The sequence below is a fragment of the Mesocricetus auratus genome, unplaced genomic scaffold (assembly GCF_017639785.1).
Source record: "Mesocricetus auratus isolate SY011 unplaced genomic scaffold, BCM_Maur_2.0 Super-Scaffold_4256, whole genome shotgun sequence".
Taxonomy (NCBI): Eukaryota; Metazoa; Chordata; class Mammalia; order Rodentia; family Cricetidae; genus Mesocricetus; species Mesocricetus auratus.
Genome location: NW_024429182.1, coordinates 4,830,834 through 4,846,949, shown reverse-complemented (window position 1 = coordinate 4,846,949; position 16,116 = coordinate 4,830,834). Strand labels below are relative to the sequence as shown.

The 16,116-nt window shown below is 51.9% G+C and overlaps 1 protein-coding gene across 1 annotated transcript in view; it reads left to right on the top strand.

Annotated features, from left to right (window-relative positions):
• Positions 1 to 917: 917 nt before the first annotated feature.
• Casp7 (caspase 7) overlaps positions 918 to 16,116 on the top strand; it is a gene marked incomplete at its 5' end in the record, with an annotated part of 37,126 nt that continues 21,927 nt past the window's right edge. Inside the window, 2 exon segments of the mRNA NM_001281842.1 lie at positions 918 to 963; positions 7,340 to 7,449. Of these exon segments, the coding sequence (NP_001268771.1) occupies positions 7,340 to 7,449 (110 nt within the window).

Genomic DNA, 16,116 nt, shown 5'->3' with positions numbered 1-16,116 from the left:
GAAGGCCAGGTGGATGGGGTGTGTGCTATGTGCATACGCAGGTGTTGGAGGTGCCAGGAACAGGAACCCGTGGACACGCATTGTCTGCTTTCTCATACCTAGTGCCTGGCACAGGGGGGCACACATGAATGATTCTGGGAAGACACCAGAGCCTGGCGACAGTTGGTGCGTAGTATGGGACAGAGATGCTGATTGCCTTAGAGAGCAGGAAAAATGACAAAGACAGGAGCCACATCGTTGAGGGCGTGTCACATCTTTGGGTCAACCAGCACTTTTGCGGTTTCTGCCTTCTCAAGGATGGCGCGGCAGCGGGATCCCTGACTTTAACCGGTTTACAAACTCGGCTTAGAGCGCCGTCGGGTGAGTCCTGGGAACTTTGCACACGTAGCCCCCGAGGGACAGTCCAGGGAGGTTGTGGCTGCAATTCGCCGGACACCTCCCCTAGGGTGATGGTGGCCGCCAGCTTTGCAGAATGCTGGAGCATGCACGCAGTTTTTCGGAGCACAGGACGAGCTGGTGGAGCGTAGCCCGGGGCTCACTTTTCTGGAGGGCAGCTTCCTAGAGCGCGTGGCCCGGCAGGTTCTGCAGAGAGCGCTCTACCCTACCCGCGGGCCTCGTGCTGCGGCGGGGGTCGCCCAGACCTCACGGGGGGAGGGGGAGGAAGAGGGGCAGGGCCGTGCGCGTGGCGCTTTGCACGCTTTTGCAGCGCGCGGGACCCGGGGCAGCCTGCGCGCGCGCGGGGGTGCGTAGAGGGCTGTCCCCGTCCCCCCCTCCACGGCGGACCCGCGAGCCACCGGCTTTCCCGGGGTTGTGCGCGCAGCCCCGCCCGGCCCGCGTCTGCCCCGCCCGCTCCTCCCCCGCGGGCTCACGGACTTTTACTTTCGCTTTCCCTAAAGTTGTCCCAGACCCTGGCCGAGGATCGGACGCCGCCGTGGGCTCCCGCCCGCCACCGTGGGGACGACGGTAACTTGCCCCCCCACCGCGGCTTTCCCGCCCCTCTTCCACGTGCTTCCTCCTCCGCGCGTCCCCGCCCCGGGTCCCCCTCCCTCCCTCCGGCTCGCACAGCTTGGCTGCTCTGCAGACGCAGGCTTTGCTCGGCTTGTCCCTCCCTTGGCCTCCCAGCCGGGGTCGTCCGGCGACAATCCGGTGCGGTTCGGATGTAACGGGAAGGAGAACGGGTGTAGGGCAGTGGTCAGGGCGGCTTGCCCTCGGGAGGACTGACTCGTCACACCGGCCGGGCCGCTTGGGCGGTGGGAATCGTGGGCGGTCCCACTGGCTGACTTGGTGCGTGCACAGGAGAGGAGGGAGGGAGTTAGTGGGGTGCAACAGGTCTTTGACCCGGGCAGAGTGTGCTGCTTGAACGACTCGCCCTTGTTGGGGGACCTTTGCATGCATCGGGGCTCCTGCAGCAGCGACTTTGAGAAGGTGGGAAACTGGCCACTCCGGGCGGCGTGGGCTCCAGACCTTCGCTCCTTGCTCGCTTTATTGGGAAAATTAAGTTTTCTAGTATGTTCCTTAAGTAGTTCTCTGCCCCCCCCCCTTGAGCTGGGCTGACTGATGAGGGCCCGGTTTCCGGTTGACGGGCCGTTTCTTCCTTCGGAGTTTGGCCAGCCCGACTTTACAACCCGTCCACACTGTTAAGGCCTAACTTTATAATCTGCCGCCGTCCAGCCCGCAGCAGGCCGTGGGCAAAGTCTCCGGTTACCCTGCCTTGTTAGCCTCAGGTGGCACTGGTGTGGAAGGTGGCAGCCTCAGGACTTCGAGCGCTTGGGGAAGAATACATTTGGGCAGGAAGTTATGTGTGATGTCACTGTGCCAGGAAAGCAGGCCCGGCTAGTCAGTTTCCTCTAGAAAAAACAAAACTAAGTTCAGGCGGCATCCGCCTCGTACAGTTTTCTTCAGCATGTCTAGTGTGGTTTCTGTTACTGTGACACAAACAAACCACAAAAATAAATAAATAAAATAAAACCCACCCTTACCAAAAGCAACTTAGGTAGGACAGGCTTTATTTCCTCTGACTATTGCAGGGCACTCGCCATCACTGAGGGAGTCTGGGCAGGAACCCGGAAGTGAAAACTGATTACTCACTCACACAGTCCAGACCCTGCTGCCTGTGGATGGTGCCACCCGCAGTGGGCTGGGACCCCCGGTTACGACAGATCCCCCACGGAGAAGGCCACAGGCCAGTCTCATCTGGACTGCTCCTCAGTTGTGGTTTCCTCTTCCCAGGTAACGCTAGGTTATGTCACGGTGAGGAAACAAGCCAGCACACCTGTCAGTGTGCGTTCAGGGCAGACGGCATCCCAGCAGCCAAAGTGCTTGCAAGTAGGAGTGGTCACTTGGTGAGACAGGCATTTGGAGTAACCAGGGAGCGGCCGGTCACAGTCTTTGCCAAGCAGCATCTTGGGAACTAGCACAGGGCCCCCACGAGAGGTGGCTTCCTCCTAGATCCCATCTCTTAAGTCTCACCATCGCTTAGCATCATGTAGGGGGCTAGCCTTCCACCACAGGCATCGCGGAGGGGCCAACTACACCCGAACCACAGCAGCAGACATCACACACTCGAAGTCGTTCAAGGACACTTTTCATGTCTCTTTGACAGTGGGCAAGCAATGTCGCCGTGACGACAGCTGCACTTCGCAGCCCCTGAAAAGGGGACAGGCACAGGAAAAGTGAAGCTAGGAAGATGCTACACCCCCACCCCCACCCCCAAGGCACAGTGGAACCAAGGCGAAATGTCTTTCTGGGAGAGGGCTTGAGGATGAAACCAGGAGTCAAAAATCAAGAGTTGGCCCCACCATGGGAACAAGGAAGCTACAGACTGCTTAGCCTTACAGACGGGAGAGGCCAGTCCGCTGCTGCTGATGTGGGTTGTTAGCTGAAGGCTTGGGTTCCTCCCTTTGCGATGTTTCTTGGCCCCTGGTTTCGGGCATCTCAGTGTCTGGCCTGCTTGTCCTGTTCCTATGGGGAGCATCCTGCTGCTGAGAGCACATGGTGGCACAAAGTTGCCCACCTCCTGGCAGCCAGGGAGCTGCTTTAGTAAAGCCTTAATCAGTGCTCTGTTGCTGGGAGGAGACGCCCTTTGGCAGCTCCTATAAAGGAAAGCATTTAATTGGCGCCTGGCTTAGTCCATTGGCAGCATGGCGGGAAGCATGGCGGCAGGCAGCCAGGCAGGCATGGGGCTGGACAGGTGGCTGGGAGTTCTACATCTAGACTGCAGGCAGCAGGAAGAGAGAGGGAGACCCTGGGCCTGGCTTGAGCACTCATACCTTAAAGCCCCACCCCCAGTGACACGCTTCCTCCAAGAAGGCCACACCCACTCCAGCAAGACCACGCCTCCCAATCATGACACTCCCTATGAGCCTAGGGGACCCATTTTTATTCAAACCGACACAAGCCTCCTACAGAAGGCACTGAGAAGCGTTGGCTGAAGGAAGTCTCCGGCTGAGTCATTTAGCGCTGACCATATGTACGTGGAGCAAGCACGGTCAGTGCACCTAAGAAAAGCTGATGTTCCCTTCCTCCCTAGCGGAGGTTCTCAACCTTCCTTACGCTATGATCCCCCCCAACAGTTCCTCGTGTGGTGGTGACCCCCCAACCGTGGCATTACTTCATTTCTGCTTCACTAACTGTGATTTTGCTACCGTTGTGAGCCATAACGTAAATCTGATAGGCAGGACGTCGGGCATGTGGCCCCCGAGGGGGGTCTCCACCCAGGGGTTGAGAAACACTGCTTTAGAGTGGTCTCAGCTCCCATGAGGCAGAGCACCGCAGCAACGGGTTCATTCAGAACAGCTGCTCCCTTGCATCAACCAGAAAGCGAGAGGAGGTGGTAGGGCGGGCCCAGGTACACACTACGCTTTGGAGAAACGGTCCCAGTGGTGCATGGTGCATTCCCTCCAGCGAGGCCCCCGCCTCCGGAAGCCTCCATCTCCCCACCAGCTGGAGACCAAGACTTCACTCAACACGCAAGGGCGTTTCACTTTGAAGTCATAACTGTGGGGTGTTTGCTCCGTGGCTTGGAAGTTAAAACGGAAGAGGAAGTGGGTCTCTGTTTCCTCAGAGGATCCATTTGAGTGACTGGAAGGGTTCCCCCGAGGTCTCGCTTTGGGTCCCTAACAGCAGGCTGTTGGGGAACCTTTGGGGGAAGGGACACCAGATCCAAACCAGCCACATCTTTTGCGTTATTTTCTTTTTTTAATTAAGTTAGTTTCTGCTATTTAGCTGTGTGGCTTCCTTCTGGTTTGGGGCTTTATCCCTTTGACAGGTAATATTTTGTTCACCCACTGCTGTTAAAATGTCTTGCTTTTGTCCATCCTTCTAGGCAGGGTGATGGGAGCATGGAACTGCCCTCCTGGGCTCTCTGCTAGGTACAGTTTTGAGGATCTGATCTCTTGGTGCTGGATTCTCTGTAGACACCTACACCTGCAGGCTGTGTTCTGGCCTGTGGGGAGTGGACCAAGGTGTTGTCACTTCTAAGGCTTGATGAGAGCTGTTGCTTCCTGTTCTGCAGACACAAGGGCCTTCTCTCTCTCTCTCTCTCTCTCTCTCTCCCTCCCTCCCTCTCTCCCTCCCTCCCTCCCTCTCTGTCTTATGGATCTTAGGTTTAACCTTTAAGATTAAATTTTGTGAAAGAATCGAGGTTTCAGACCATGTTGACGATATGTCTTTTCGGGGAGGCTTTGACATAGATTTAACTGGCTACTTTTCGAGCGTGTGCCCTGCTGATGACTTAAGGAATCTGTGTGAAGAAGATGACCAGGAAAAGCGGCTCGTGTCTTCTGACTGCAGGGCCTCTGCTTGTCTCCTCCGAAGGTATCATCTCTGCTCTGAAGAGACATTTGGGGTCCTGATCTGAGAGACCTGTGTCCTGATCAGAAGCTCTTGGTCACTGTGGAGGGGAGGCCTGTGAGGTGCAGGGATGGTAGCCATCTGGTTTCCTGGCCATTGTGGGTGCGGCCTTCCTGTTTCAGTTCCCTCTCCACTACCTGCAAGCCAAGACCCTCCTTTCTTCTCCCTTCCTCTCCCTCTCCTCCCTCCCCTTCTCCCCTCCCCTCCCCCTCTTTTCTCCCCTCCCCTCCCCCTCTTTTCTCCCCTCCCATCTCCCTCCCCTCCCCCCTCTCTCTCTCCTGCCCTCTCCCTTCCTTTCCCTCCCCTCCCCTCTCTTCTTTCCTCACCATCTTTTCCCTCTCCCATCCTCTCCCTCCCCTCCATCTCTCCTCCCCTCCCTTCCTTCCCCCCTCTTCCCCCCCCTCCCCTCCCTTCCCCCTCCCCTCCCTCTCCTCTGCTTCCTCCTATCTCTGCCATCTGCTGGAAGGTGACTTCACAGTGACACCTCAGAGCCAAAGTCCACAAAGCTCTTGCTTGTCCTCCATGGACACCCTCTCTAGGCTGGGTTCCGCCTCCAATGTCATCACTGTCACCTCCTGGGACACAAGGACTCTTGAAGGTGAATATAATCATTGTCTTTATATAAAAACCACCTTCTCCAGCCATGTGAACAGTCCCCGGGCCAGCACACACACATACACACACACACACACACACACACACACACACACACACACGAAAAAAAGCCCGAGACCAGATAAACTCTGAAGTTTGCGTCTCTGGTCTTTTCATGCAGAATGAAACAGGATTTGACCCGTGAACAGTGGTTCCAATATGGGCGCTCCTTGGACCAGCTGCGTCTTGTCTAGCTAAGTCTTTAACCATGGGGGATACTCATTTCCTCCAGCCTTCCACTCAATTAGTATTTATTTAGTAAGCTCCGTCTGTGTGCCAGATGCCTCTTCCACAACGAGTTTACGTTGTCCTGCGGGAGCCAAGCAATTAGCGGGGGCACAAATACAGTGACAAACGCAGGAGCCAAGTAGGCAGAGAACGTGGTGTAAACAACCAGGTAGTAAACATTTTTGTGTGTGTGTGTTTGCTCACAGAGAGCAAGCTGGCAGAGACAGCTGACTTTACTCACATCCGCAAGTGGGCCAGCGTGCTGACACCTGCCCTAGGCCTCGAAGGAACTTGACATCCAAGGGGACAGATTAAAAACTGAAGTTTTAAATAGCGGGGATCACTTGGGAGATGTGTGTGCAGTGTTTATGTGCTGGTGTGAACACAGGCCAAAGCTCAACCCCAGGTGTCATTCATTCTTCAGGAGTCTGCCTACCTTTTTTTTTTTCTTTTTTGAAGACAGGGTCTTCTCCTAGGTTCTGGAAACTACTGATTAAGCTAGGCCGCGTGTCCGCATCCCTGAGACTGGGATTCCAAGTCCGTGCCACCATGCTGGAATCGAACTCCAGTCCTTGCCTTAGGCTCTTGAAGATCCTTTTTTTTTAAATAATTTATTTTTATTTTATGTGCTTTGGTGTTTTGCCTACATGTACATCCGTGTGAGGGTGTCAGAAACCCTGGAACTGGAGGTACAGACAGGTACGAGCAGCCCTGTGGGTGCTGGGACTTGAACCTGGGTCCTCTGGGATTGCAGACAGTGCTCTCAGCCAATGAGCCATCTCTCTAGCCATCTTGAAGATTCTTGAGGAGGGAAACCGTTTGATGGAAATCCACCTGGGTAGATCTCATCAATCACCTGCAGTGAAGAGAGCCCCGTGCTGTCTCTGTGCTGAGTGATGCCAAGGGAAATGTGGGCGTCCCGTTACTGCCAGGAATCTGGGGGGCCTTCCTGATTGTTACAAACCCATGACAGGCTTTGCACAGATTTTTGCACACACCAAATGTTTAGCAAACCCTTGGGTGCTGGAGTGGAGGCTCCAAGGTCAAGCAAGGGCTTTGGTTTCTTGGTGTGCATTACTTGGTCACGGGAAGGAGGGAGGCCTGCCAAAGTTGGCACTGTGTATTTTATTATCGCTGGTGCAGGACCCCTGGAGCGTAAATATGCAAGACCGCTGGCCCCGAGGTTTAATTCACTAAGAGCAAGAGAGTGTCATTTAAAAGTACCAAGAAACAGAGGCGACAGTTGGTAGAATACTTGCTGCTCAAGTGTGAAGACCTAAATTCAGTTCCTAAGACCCACATAGAAAGCCAGGAGCAGTGGCACGCAGTTGCAGTCCCAGCGCTCCAGAGGCAGAGACTGGCGGATCCTTGGGTCTCACTGGCCAGCCAGCCTACCCTGACTGGGGAGATCCAGGCCGGTGAGGAAGCCTGTCTCTGCTAACAAGGCGGGGCCAGTGCCTAGGGAACGACACCCAAGGTTGACCTGTGGCCTCTACATGCACGGGCACCCATGCGTGTTCACTTGCTCACACGCGAGCACACACGTGCATCGTGAGCAACGGCTCCGCTTTGCATCTCTGTTCCTCTATTCTGGTTTCCCTCCCAGATGGCAGACGACCAGAACTGTGCTCCAGAGCTGGAGAAAGCGGATCCTTCCGGTGAAGACGGGGTCGATGCTAAGCCCGACCGCTCCTCCATTATCTCATCGATTCTCGGGTACGTTTTCCACTTGGCGGTGCTCATCGCTCCTCAGCCACTTAGGCCTGATTGCCGCCCACCCTGCGTATGGAGAAGGAGGTTTGTGTTGTGCAAGTGGTGGGGGGGGGGTGGCGTGCAAGGCTCTGTGTAACGGTAGGTACCGTCTGGCTTGGGCAGGTCCCAAGCTTTGAGGGACAATTCCCAGGAATGAAAGGCTGCTCTGATTTGGGGAGCCCTGCAGAGCAAGGTTGGGGCTTCTGATGCTGGTTGGCAAGGAAGACAGCTGGAGGGCATACTCCGGGTGCTAAGGAATAGCAGGTACCAGAATGAGTAATAGCAGGTACCAGAATGAGTAATAGCAGGTACCAGAATGACTTGCTCCTTGTGTGAAGCTGGTACCCGACCCCCCCGCCCATGCCCAGGGCCCTGCCTTTCCTGAGCTCACTGTGTAGTCCGCATCTGAATGTATCAGTAATCGCGTCTTTATTTATTATTGCGATTACCGCATTAATCCATATGTATTCAGGGAGATGGTTCCATCGCTAATGCCACTTGGCAGTTAGGGAAACCGAGGCACTGAGAGGTTTGGTCGCCTGTCTTATGATGAGCCAATAAAATGGTAGCCCTGAGACAGTCGCAGAAACAGTCACCTAGCTGATTTGTGGTGTATTCTCTACTTAGAAGGAGGGCTGGGCCAGCAAGGGTAGAGGCCGCATCCGCCAACCCTGAGGACTCCCGCCCACCCCCCCAACAGTTGTCCTCTGACCTCTACGTGTATATAATTGTAACTTTGAAAACATTTAGAAAGGGGGGTGCAGGGGAGCAGAGGCACCCCACAGCTTCTTTTGACCGGGGGACACGTGAGGCTCTTTCTGAGGGTCAGACACATCTGAAAACGCTGAGCGGAAAACTCCAGAAATGAACAACTCACGGGTTGGGAATCGCACGCTGACTTTCCGTGTGGTGCGATGGGGTCTTGTGTCACCCTGCTTTCCCGTCCCAGGTGTGCCGTCTCTTTGTCTAGGGTGTGGACACTGCTCACCGGTTGTCACATGGGGGGTACGACAGAGCTGTGGTCAGGTCACCCTCCAGAGAGCCGGTTCTCGATGCTGGCACCCCCAACGGGCCAAGGAGGAGGGTAAGCACAGAGTTCTTTCTGAGTGAGAGCTCTCAGCAGCATACGGAAGCAAAAACCTGTGCTCAAGTTGCTGGACTCCCACTGTAAGAATGGATCTGGGCGGGGAGGGACCTGGGATGGTGCCTTGGTGATCACTCACTGCGCAAGCTTGAGGTGCTCTGGTCACTTTCCCAGAACTCACATGAATCCTGCGTGGGTGGTGGCCTGCCTGTAATCCCAGCCTTGTGTGGCAGAGACAGGAGTCCGCAGAGTGAGCCATATTGTGAGCTCCGGGTTTGACTGAGAAACCCTGCCTCATTGGAGAAAGTGGAAGAGCCATAGAGGGCAATTCCCGACTTCAACAGGGGGCCTCAAGATACACAGCAGCTGGCATCCGCTACCGCACCCATGTACCCACACTTGTAAACACACATGCGCGACGCGCGCGCACACACACACACACACACACTCACTGTGAAAACGGAAAAGGGGGCGTGAAAGGATGACTCTTCTTTCCAGAAACTGTAAGGAAAGGGGACTTGCTGGGACGCCGCCCACCATGCACAGTGAACTTCATCGTGGTGGAGAAGGCACAGGTTGGCAGGATTTGGTATTGCAGGTGGTTTTGGATACCCGTCAGTGGGGCATGCGCCCCACGGGCAAGAAGGGACCACTGTGCTTTCCAAACTCCTCCCACTAGACACACACAGCCAAGGGCGTGGTGGCTGAGGTGGTGCTCCATGCCGTGCTCAGGAAGGGAAGGGCTGACCAGCGGGCTTTCTGTCCCCACACCCCGACCTCCTGAGGCAGCTTCCCGCTGTGCTGTCCCAGATAGGATGCAGGAAGGGTGGAACCACAGGCAGTGGGCTTGAATGTCAGTGATTGTCTTTTGAGTTCCAGAATTAGAGATAATGCAGCTTCCAACTCCTGGGGACTTTCAGGAGCCCAGGTTAGCCCATTTTTTTCAGAGGAAAGCCTCTTAGAGCAATGGCCTCCAAGTGTTTGATGTCACATTGTAACACTGCACGCTCCCTTGTCCACTTTAAGGTGGCGACATTTCTTAAGACACTTTTGAGCGTTCAGGTGAGAGACAAGCAGAGATTGTTTGGCAGTTGGTGAATCTTTGGAGTGTTGCTCTTCCTGGAAGACATGGAAAGAGTTGTGTGCTCACCAGTGACCATCTTGTATTTAAGTGCATCCGGTGCAGTCTAAAGGGACTTTTTACCTTTCCTTAGTCATTAAAAATATAAACAACACTTTGGTGGACGGAATTTTTATCTTGCTTTTTTCCCCTCTTAAATTTGCCCTTTTTTAAAAAAATCCTCTCTTCCACTTCATTTTATTCTCTCAGACTTAGCTACTTGAAAGTCTTCCAGTCCTCACCAAAGCATATAGCTGTCCGTGCACTCATGTGTACATTGTGTGCATTTGAAGGCATCATCCAGTTTTCCCGAACGTTTTGAAAGGAATCCATCCCCCCCAGCTAAATTCCTGTTTCTGATTCGCAGTTACTCTAAATAAATAAGTCATTAGCATTATTACCTTGCTACTTGTCAAAATAAGTAGACGCTGCAAGTTGTGCTGAATTTGCAGGCTTTAAGAATGTTTCCTAGTAAGTGAAGAAACACACTCGGCCGTGGGAGGCAAAGCCAGGGGCTCTTTTGCTTATTTCCCGTTTCCAGATCTGCAAGCACTGAGGACTCACGAATGAATGTGTGGAACGGAAGAACATGGGATAGTAATGGCGTTTAATTCTCGAATTCCTTCTGAGCGCTGTACCAAAGCAACTACCCGACTCTGCATTCAACCCCCAATTCCTAGGAAGGTTATCAAAAAGTCTGTAACAACCCCCTCCCAGTTGTTTCCAAGGCTGCTTGCCTTTTACTTAGACTAAGGCCAAAGTGTTGGGGAAAGACGAATTTGTGAACATGCGAAACTAGTCTTTGTGACCTATGTATGCATGCACATAGTAGGACTGCCAAGCCGCTAGCATAGCTTGTTCAGGTGTGCAGACCCTGGTGTGCCAGTTTGCAAAGCCAGCTGGTCAAGCAGGTACCTGCACCACACTGACTGTCTCAGCAGAGCTCTGAAATCACTTTCCATTTAGCGAATGTCTTGCTAGGCGTCTGTCTTAGTGTTTCTGTCGCTGTGAAGAGACACGGTGACCATGACTGTAGGGTGGCTTACAGTTTCAGAGGCTGAGTCCATTATCATCACAGTGGGAGGCGTGCAGGCAGACGCGGTGCAGGAGAAGCAGCTGAGGGTCCTACATCTTGATTTGCAGGCGACAGGAAGTGAACTGCCTCACTGGGCGTGACTTGAGCATATATGAGACCTCAAAGGCCCACCCCTCCAGTGACACACTTCCTCCTACAAGGCCACACCTCATAATAGTGACATTCCCCTTTGGGGGCCGTTTTCTTTCAAATCACCGCGGCATCCCAGGACAGCCTTCGTGTTTCTGGATTTGAAATTACAGTCGGATAGACGTGGGAGTAGCATGGAGGGAATAGCATGCAGTCCAGCTCTGCTTCCTGCCTAGGGTCAGCGCTTGCTCCACCCTCCTGAGGTTCTGCCAGGAGGAAATGGCTGGGAATAGAGGGGCTGAAAGACCACTGTCATCAAGCCACCGTCCCTTTCCATTCTTGAGGATGCTTTCCACTGTGTAGTTGGGTTTGGCACAACCCAAAGCTGAGTTCTAAATGCCAGTCTCCCCCTTCTCATATGTTACAGGGAAGCCCACTTGTCCCCTTCCTAGGCGGCTGGGGCCTTGTGCGGCATGGCTCTGTCAGGTAGGTGGTGGAGATGGGAGAATGGGAAAGGAGGAAAGGATGGGGTGTCATGGAGACGAGGTCTAGGGGGACCCACACAAAGGGAAGTTAAGGATCTGGACACGTATTTGCTTAAAGCAAATGACTAAGGCCTTTGGGACGATTGAGATTTCTGCTTGAAGACCTAGACCTTGGCATAAGCCCTGTTGTTTTGCTAAAGTGATATAGTCTGTGGTGTACCCCCTCTACCCTTGGGAAGTGATCGAACTTGGGTAACCTGGTTCTGGTGCACTGTAACTGTTAGTGCATGGCTGATGTCAGCATCGGAGTTTGTGTTATCCAAGTGAACGCTTGAGTGTCCTTGTGCGGTATCTAAATTACGAGCTGTTTTTCTTAAATGCTGATTTTGTTGCATGGAATATAAGACTGTTGAATAATTGAACAGTTCTGAGCTGCGATGAATGATGATTTAATGTCATATTCTCCTAAGCTGTGAAACATTAGTTTATTTTCTCAACTTTCTTTAGGCATCTGGCTCTTTAAATAATCAAAGCTTCTTAAAGTCTTTCCACTTATGACCCAAGAAATTTGTGCGTGTCTCCATGTGTGTGTGTGTGTGTGTGTGTATGTGTGTGTGTGTGTCTACATATAAATCCATGTAGGTATATGAAAATCAAATGCTTACTAAAAGCCATCAGGAAATTTGATATAAGGCTGGGAGACAGCTCAGCAGCTGCAGTGTTTACCACAGGTAGGATGGCCTGAGTTCAGCCACCAGAACCCATGTAGGTAGCCACCTCCCAGGAGGAAAGTGTGTTAATGAAGTGCAGCTAGGATTTGCCAGGCATGTTGTCGTGCACTTCCAATGTCGGGTCTAGAGAGGTGTAGACAGGCAGATCCCTAGGGCTCACTGGCCGGCCACACTAGCCTACTAGTGAGTTACAGAATAGTGGGAAGCCCTGTCCCACAAACCAAGGGATTGGATCCTGAGGAACATCACTTGAGGTTGCCCTCCATCGTTAGAGCATGAGCTAGTGCATTTGTTCACGAATGGACAACACACACACACACAAATACACACACATTTAACATTCGCCTGTACACACATATGCACATACCACTCATATGCATTAAGGGAATATCTTAAAGTAAGCATTGGCACACACGTAAATGTTACCATTTACCAAAGCTGAAAATGGTGCACTAATGAGATACAAGTGCTTGATTATTTTTTACATTAAGAAGTCTCAGCTGGGCGTTGGTGGCACACGCCTTTGATCCCAGCACTCGTGAGGCAGAGACTCAATCTGTGAGTTCGAGGCCAGCCTGGTCCACAGAGCAGGTTCCAGGACAGGCTCCAAAGCTACACGGAGAAACCCTGTCTCAAAAAACAAAACAAAAAGTCTCATCTGAGTCAGGTGTGTTGGCTCACATCTTTAATCTCAGCACTCGGAAGGCAGAGGTGGGTGGATCCCTGAAGAGGTCAGGTGGTCTACAGAGTTCCGGGAGCAGCACAGTGAGGGGCTGCACAGAGAAACCCTGTCTCTAAATAGACCAAACAACAAAGGAATCCTAGCTGAATATTTGATGCTGCAGGATCTGAAAGGTCTTCAGAGTTTGTCCCAGTTGTTTCTCAAAACTGAAAATGCCACGCTCCATACAAAGTGACCAGGGTGCATGGAGGGTGCGTGTAGAAATGGCTGTTAATTGTGTCCATATCCCAAGCTAAAAAGTCTTCTGTGAAACTCTGAACAGTAAGTCACATAGTAGTTACCAGCATTCCAGCACAAACCAAACCAGAGATACACAAATTTGACACTTCCCTATGACAAAAATGACAGAAACTTTCTGCTTCTATTATTCTGTTTTATTAGGTTTGTTGTTGTTTGTGTCTGGGTCTTTCTGAGTAGCTTTGGCAGCCCCGGGACTTGCTGGGTAGACCCTACTGACGCTGAACTCAGAGAGATCTACCTGCTTCTGCCTCTAGGAGTGCTGGGATTAAAGCCGTGCCTCAACACACCTGGCTGAGTGTAAGCAAAACAAAACAAAACAAAACAAAAAAATGTGAAGCCTGTTTTCTGCAGTCAAACCATACGTTTCTATTTATTATGTTGCCATTCGTAACACTCGGTGGTCTTGACTCTGAGCCCAGGTGTCCATCCCCAAGCAGTATTCGTTGGCTTTGTCAGCCCACAGAGTGCAAAGTGCACACGTCCATCGCAAGACGCAGGTGGGCAGGCACTTCCCACAGCTCCCGGGATTCATCACGCTTTCACTTTCCATCATTTTCCTGTCTGCATGCTAGAAACTTTCTACTGTTGCCAAAACGTTCCCGCCCCCCCTGTACTCAATTGCACAACCCCATAAAGGGGAGGGGGTTATGGCTCCAAGAACTGAGTGTTAAATAAAAACACTAGTCAGGAAGAATTCCTAAATAAAATGCAATTAGGATTTGTAGCATGTCCTTAAAGTTGTTTTTTCTTTTTCTTTTTTTCTTTTTTCTGAACTTAAGATGAAAAGGTTTCCCCCCCCCCATCTATTCAAGTTTACGTGGCTTTACAATTACCCACTTCTTGCTTCACAATTCATTATGTTACTCTACCCATGTGTTAAGTGTTTATAGAGTGACGGGGAGCAGGGAAGTCCCTTGCAACAAGTGCCATAGTTAGGTTGGTTTTTTGGCTTTTGAGACAGTCTTGCCATGTAGCCCAGGCCAGCCTCTAATTTCAACCATTCCTGCCACAGCTTCCCAGATCCTGGGATTACAGGTGTTCGTCACCGTACCCAGCTCTGAGTTCATCAAAGGCTGAGCCAGGATTTGAAGCTACTGTCATTTGTCTCTCAAACCCAGCTCTCAACCTGGATAGCTGTTACACCTTTATCTCTTAGGATCTGTGTGTGCCTGAGGGTTGGAATGGGAAGCAGGTCATTGTAGGGCTGGTTCTAAAGAGACAGGAGGGAAAGTAGAGCTGAACAGATAACCGAGGTAATTTGAAATCAGTCCTAGAGAACACAGAAGGCTTTGCAGGGCTTTCACAGTAGGGTGATTTGATCAGTTACAACGCTGGAGCCTCAGAGCTGCCCCTGGCTGTACCTGATGGCAGGGAAGAGGGTTTTGCTGCAAGGGAGGCAGCAGGGAAGGGGGTGTGCTGCAAGGGAGGCTATAAGCTGGACCATGACCACTGCCCTGCAGTCAGGTGTGTGCAGTCCCCAGCACACCAGCCACATATGGGTGTGGCCCAGCACAGAATTGTAACTGTACTTAAAACACTATGAGCTTTGTTTTGGGTTTTTTTGTTTGTTTGTTTGAAACTTTTTGTAACTTGATTGGACTGTGTGGTTCTTGCCCATGAGCTTTATAGGTAATAGGGTTGTGTTAAAATGTCTACTGCCCGGCAGGTGGGGAAGACAGGGCAGGGCAGCCAGACTCAGAGTATCTGTTAGGTAAAAATTGACAGAGCTTTTGTGACCAAGTAGAAGTAGAGGCACAAGACAAGAAACAGTATGAGGAAAGTGGCATCTGGACCACAGAGAGCAGGGGAGGGGGCAGGAAGAGACTGATAGAAAGATTGATGATCAGTGATTGATAATGATAGATGAGAGGTGATAGATTATAGACTGATAGAAAGATAGATGATCAGTGATTGATAATGATAGATGAGAGGTGATAGATTGTAGACTGATAGATTGATGATCAGTGATTGATAATGATAGATGAAAGATGATAGATTGTAGACTGGTGATAGATCTTAGATCTATAGATGATAGATGATACACAGTGCCTTGTGACTCTTCTGTTGCATATAGAAAGAGTTCATTGTGACTTACAGTTCTAGAGTGTAGTAGAGTCCATGACCATCATGCCTGGCAACATGGCAGCAGGCAGGCCAGACTAGTAGCTGAGAGCTCACATGTCCAGACAACAACCATGATGCCCAAAGAGACCTAACCGGGAATGGCATGGGCGTTTGCACCTACAACGCACCCCCAATGGCACTCCTCCAAGAAGACCACGCTTCCTAATCCTTCCCAGTTTCACCAAGTAGGGGACCAAATATTCAAACATGTGAGCCTGTGGGGCCATCCTCATTCAAGTCAGGATGGACAGACAGACGGATGGATGGACAGAAAGATGGATGGACGGATGGACGGATGGATGGATGGATGAATGGGTGGGTGGGCAGATGGACAGATCGATGGATGGATGGATGGATGGATGGATGGACGGATGGACAGAAAGATGGATGGATGGACGGATGGATGGATGGGAGGGTGGGCGGATGGACAGATCAATGGATGAACAGATGGATGGATGGACAGATGGATGGATGATGGATGGGTGGTAAGAGCAATTTGAAGCAGAGTGTGTCTAGTATTCACTGGGCTCCTGACACCTTTCACTTTAACCTGGGTCTTTCCTGCTAAAGTGTGAGGTATGGGGACCTCTGTGTGCCTGGATGAGGAGGTTGCCTCTATCCTGCATAACTTGAGGTACAAGGATTCCTTCCTACCTTCTTTGTCAGCAATGTCAGGCAACTTGGTAGCCCATCCTCACTGGAAGTGTGGGTGCTCTGGGAAGTGTGGCTTCCCCTCAGGAAATCCGTGGCCACACAGGGCAGGCGCCTTGTCTCCCCATGCATCCCTATCTCAGGTGCTCATCACCAGGTAGGTCATCCCTTATCTGAGGTGCTCTTTATCAGGAAGGACATCCCTTATCTGAGGTGCTCTTTATCAGGAAGGACATCCCTTATCTGAGGTGCTCTTTATCAGGTAGGGCAGTGGCAGGAGGCAGCATCA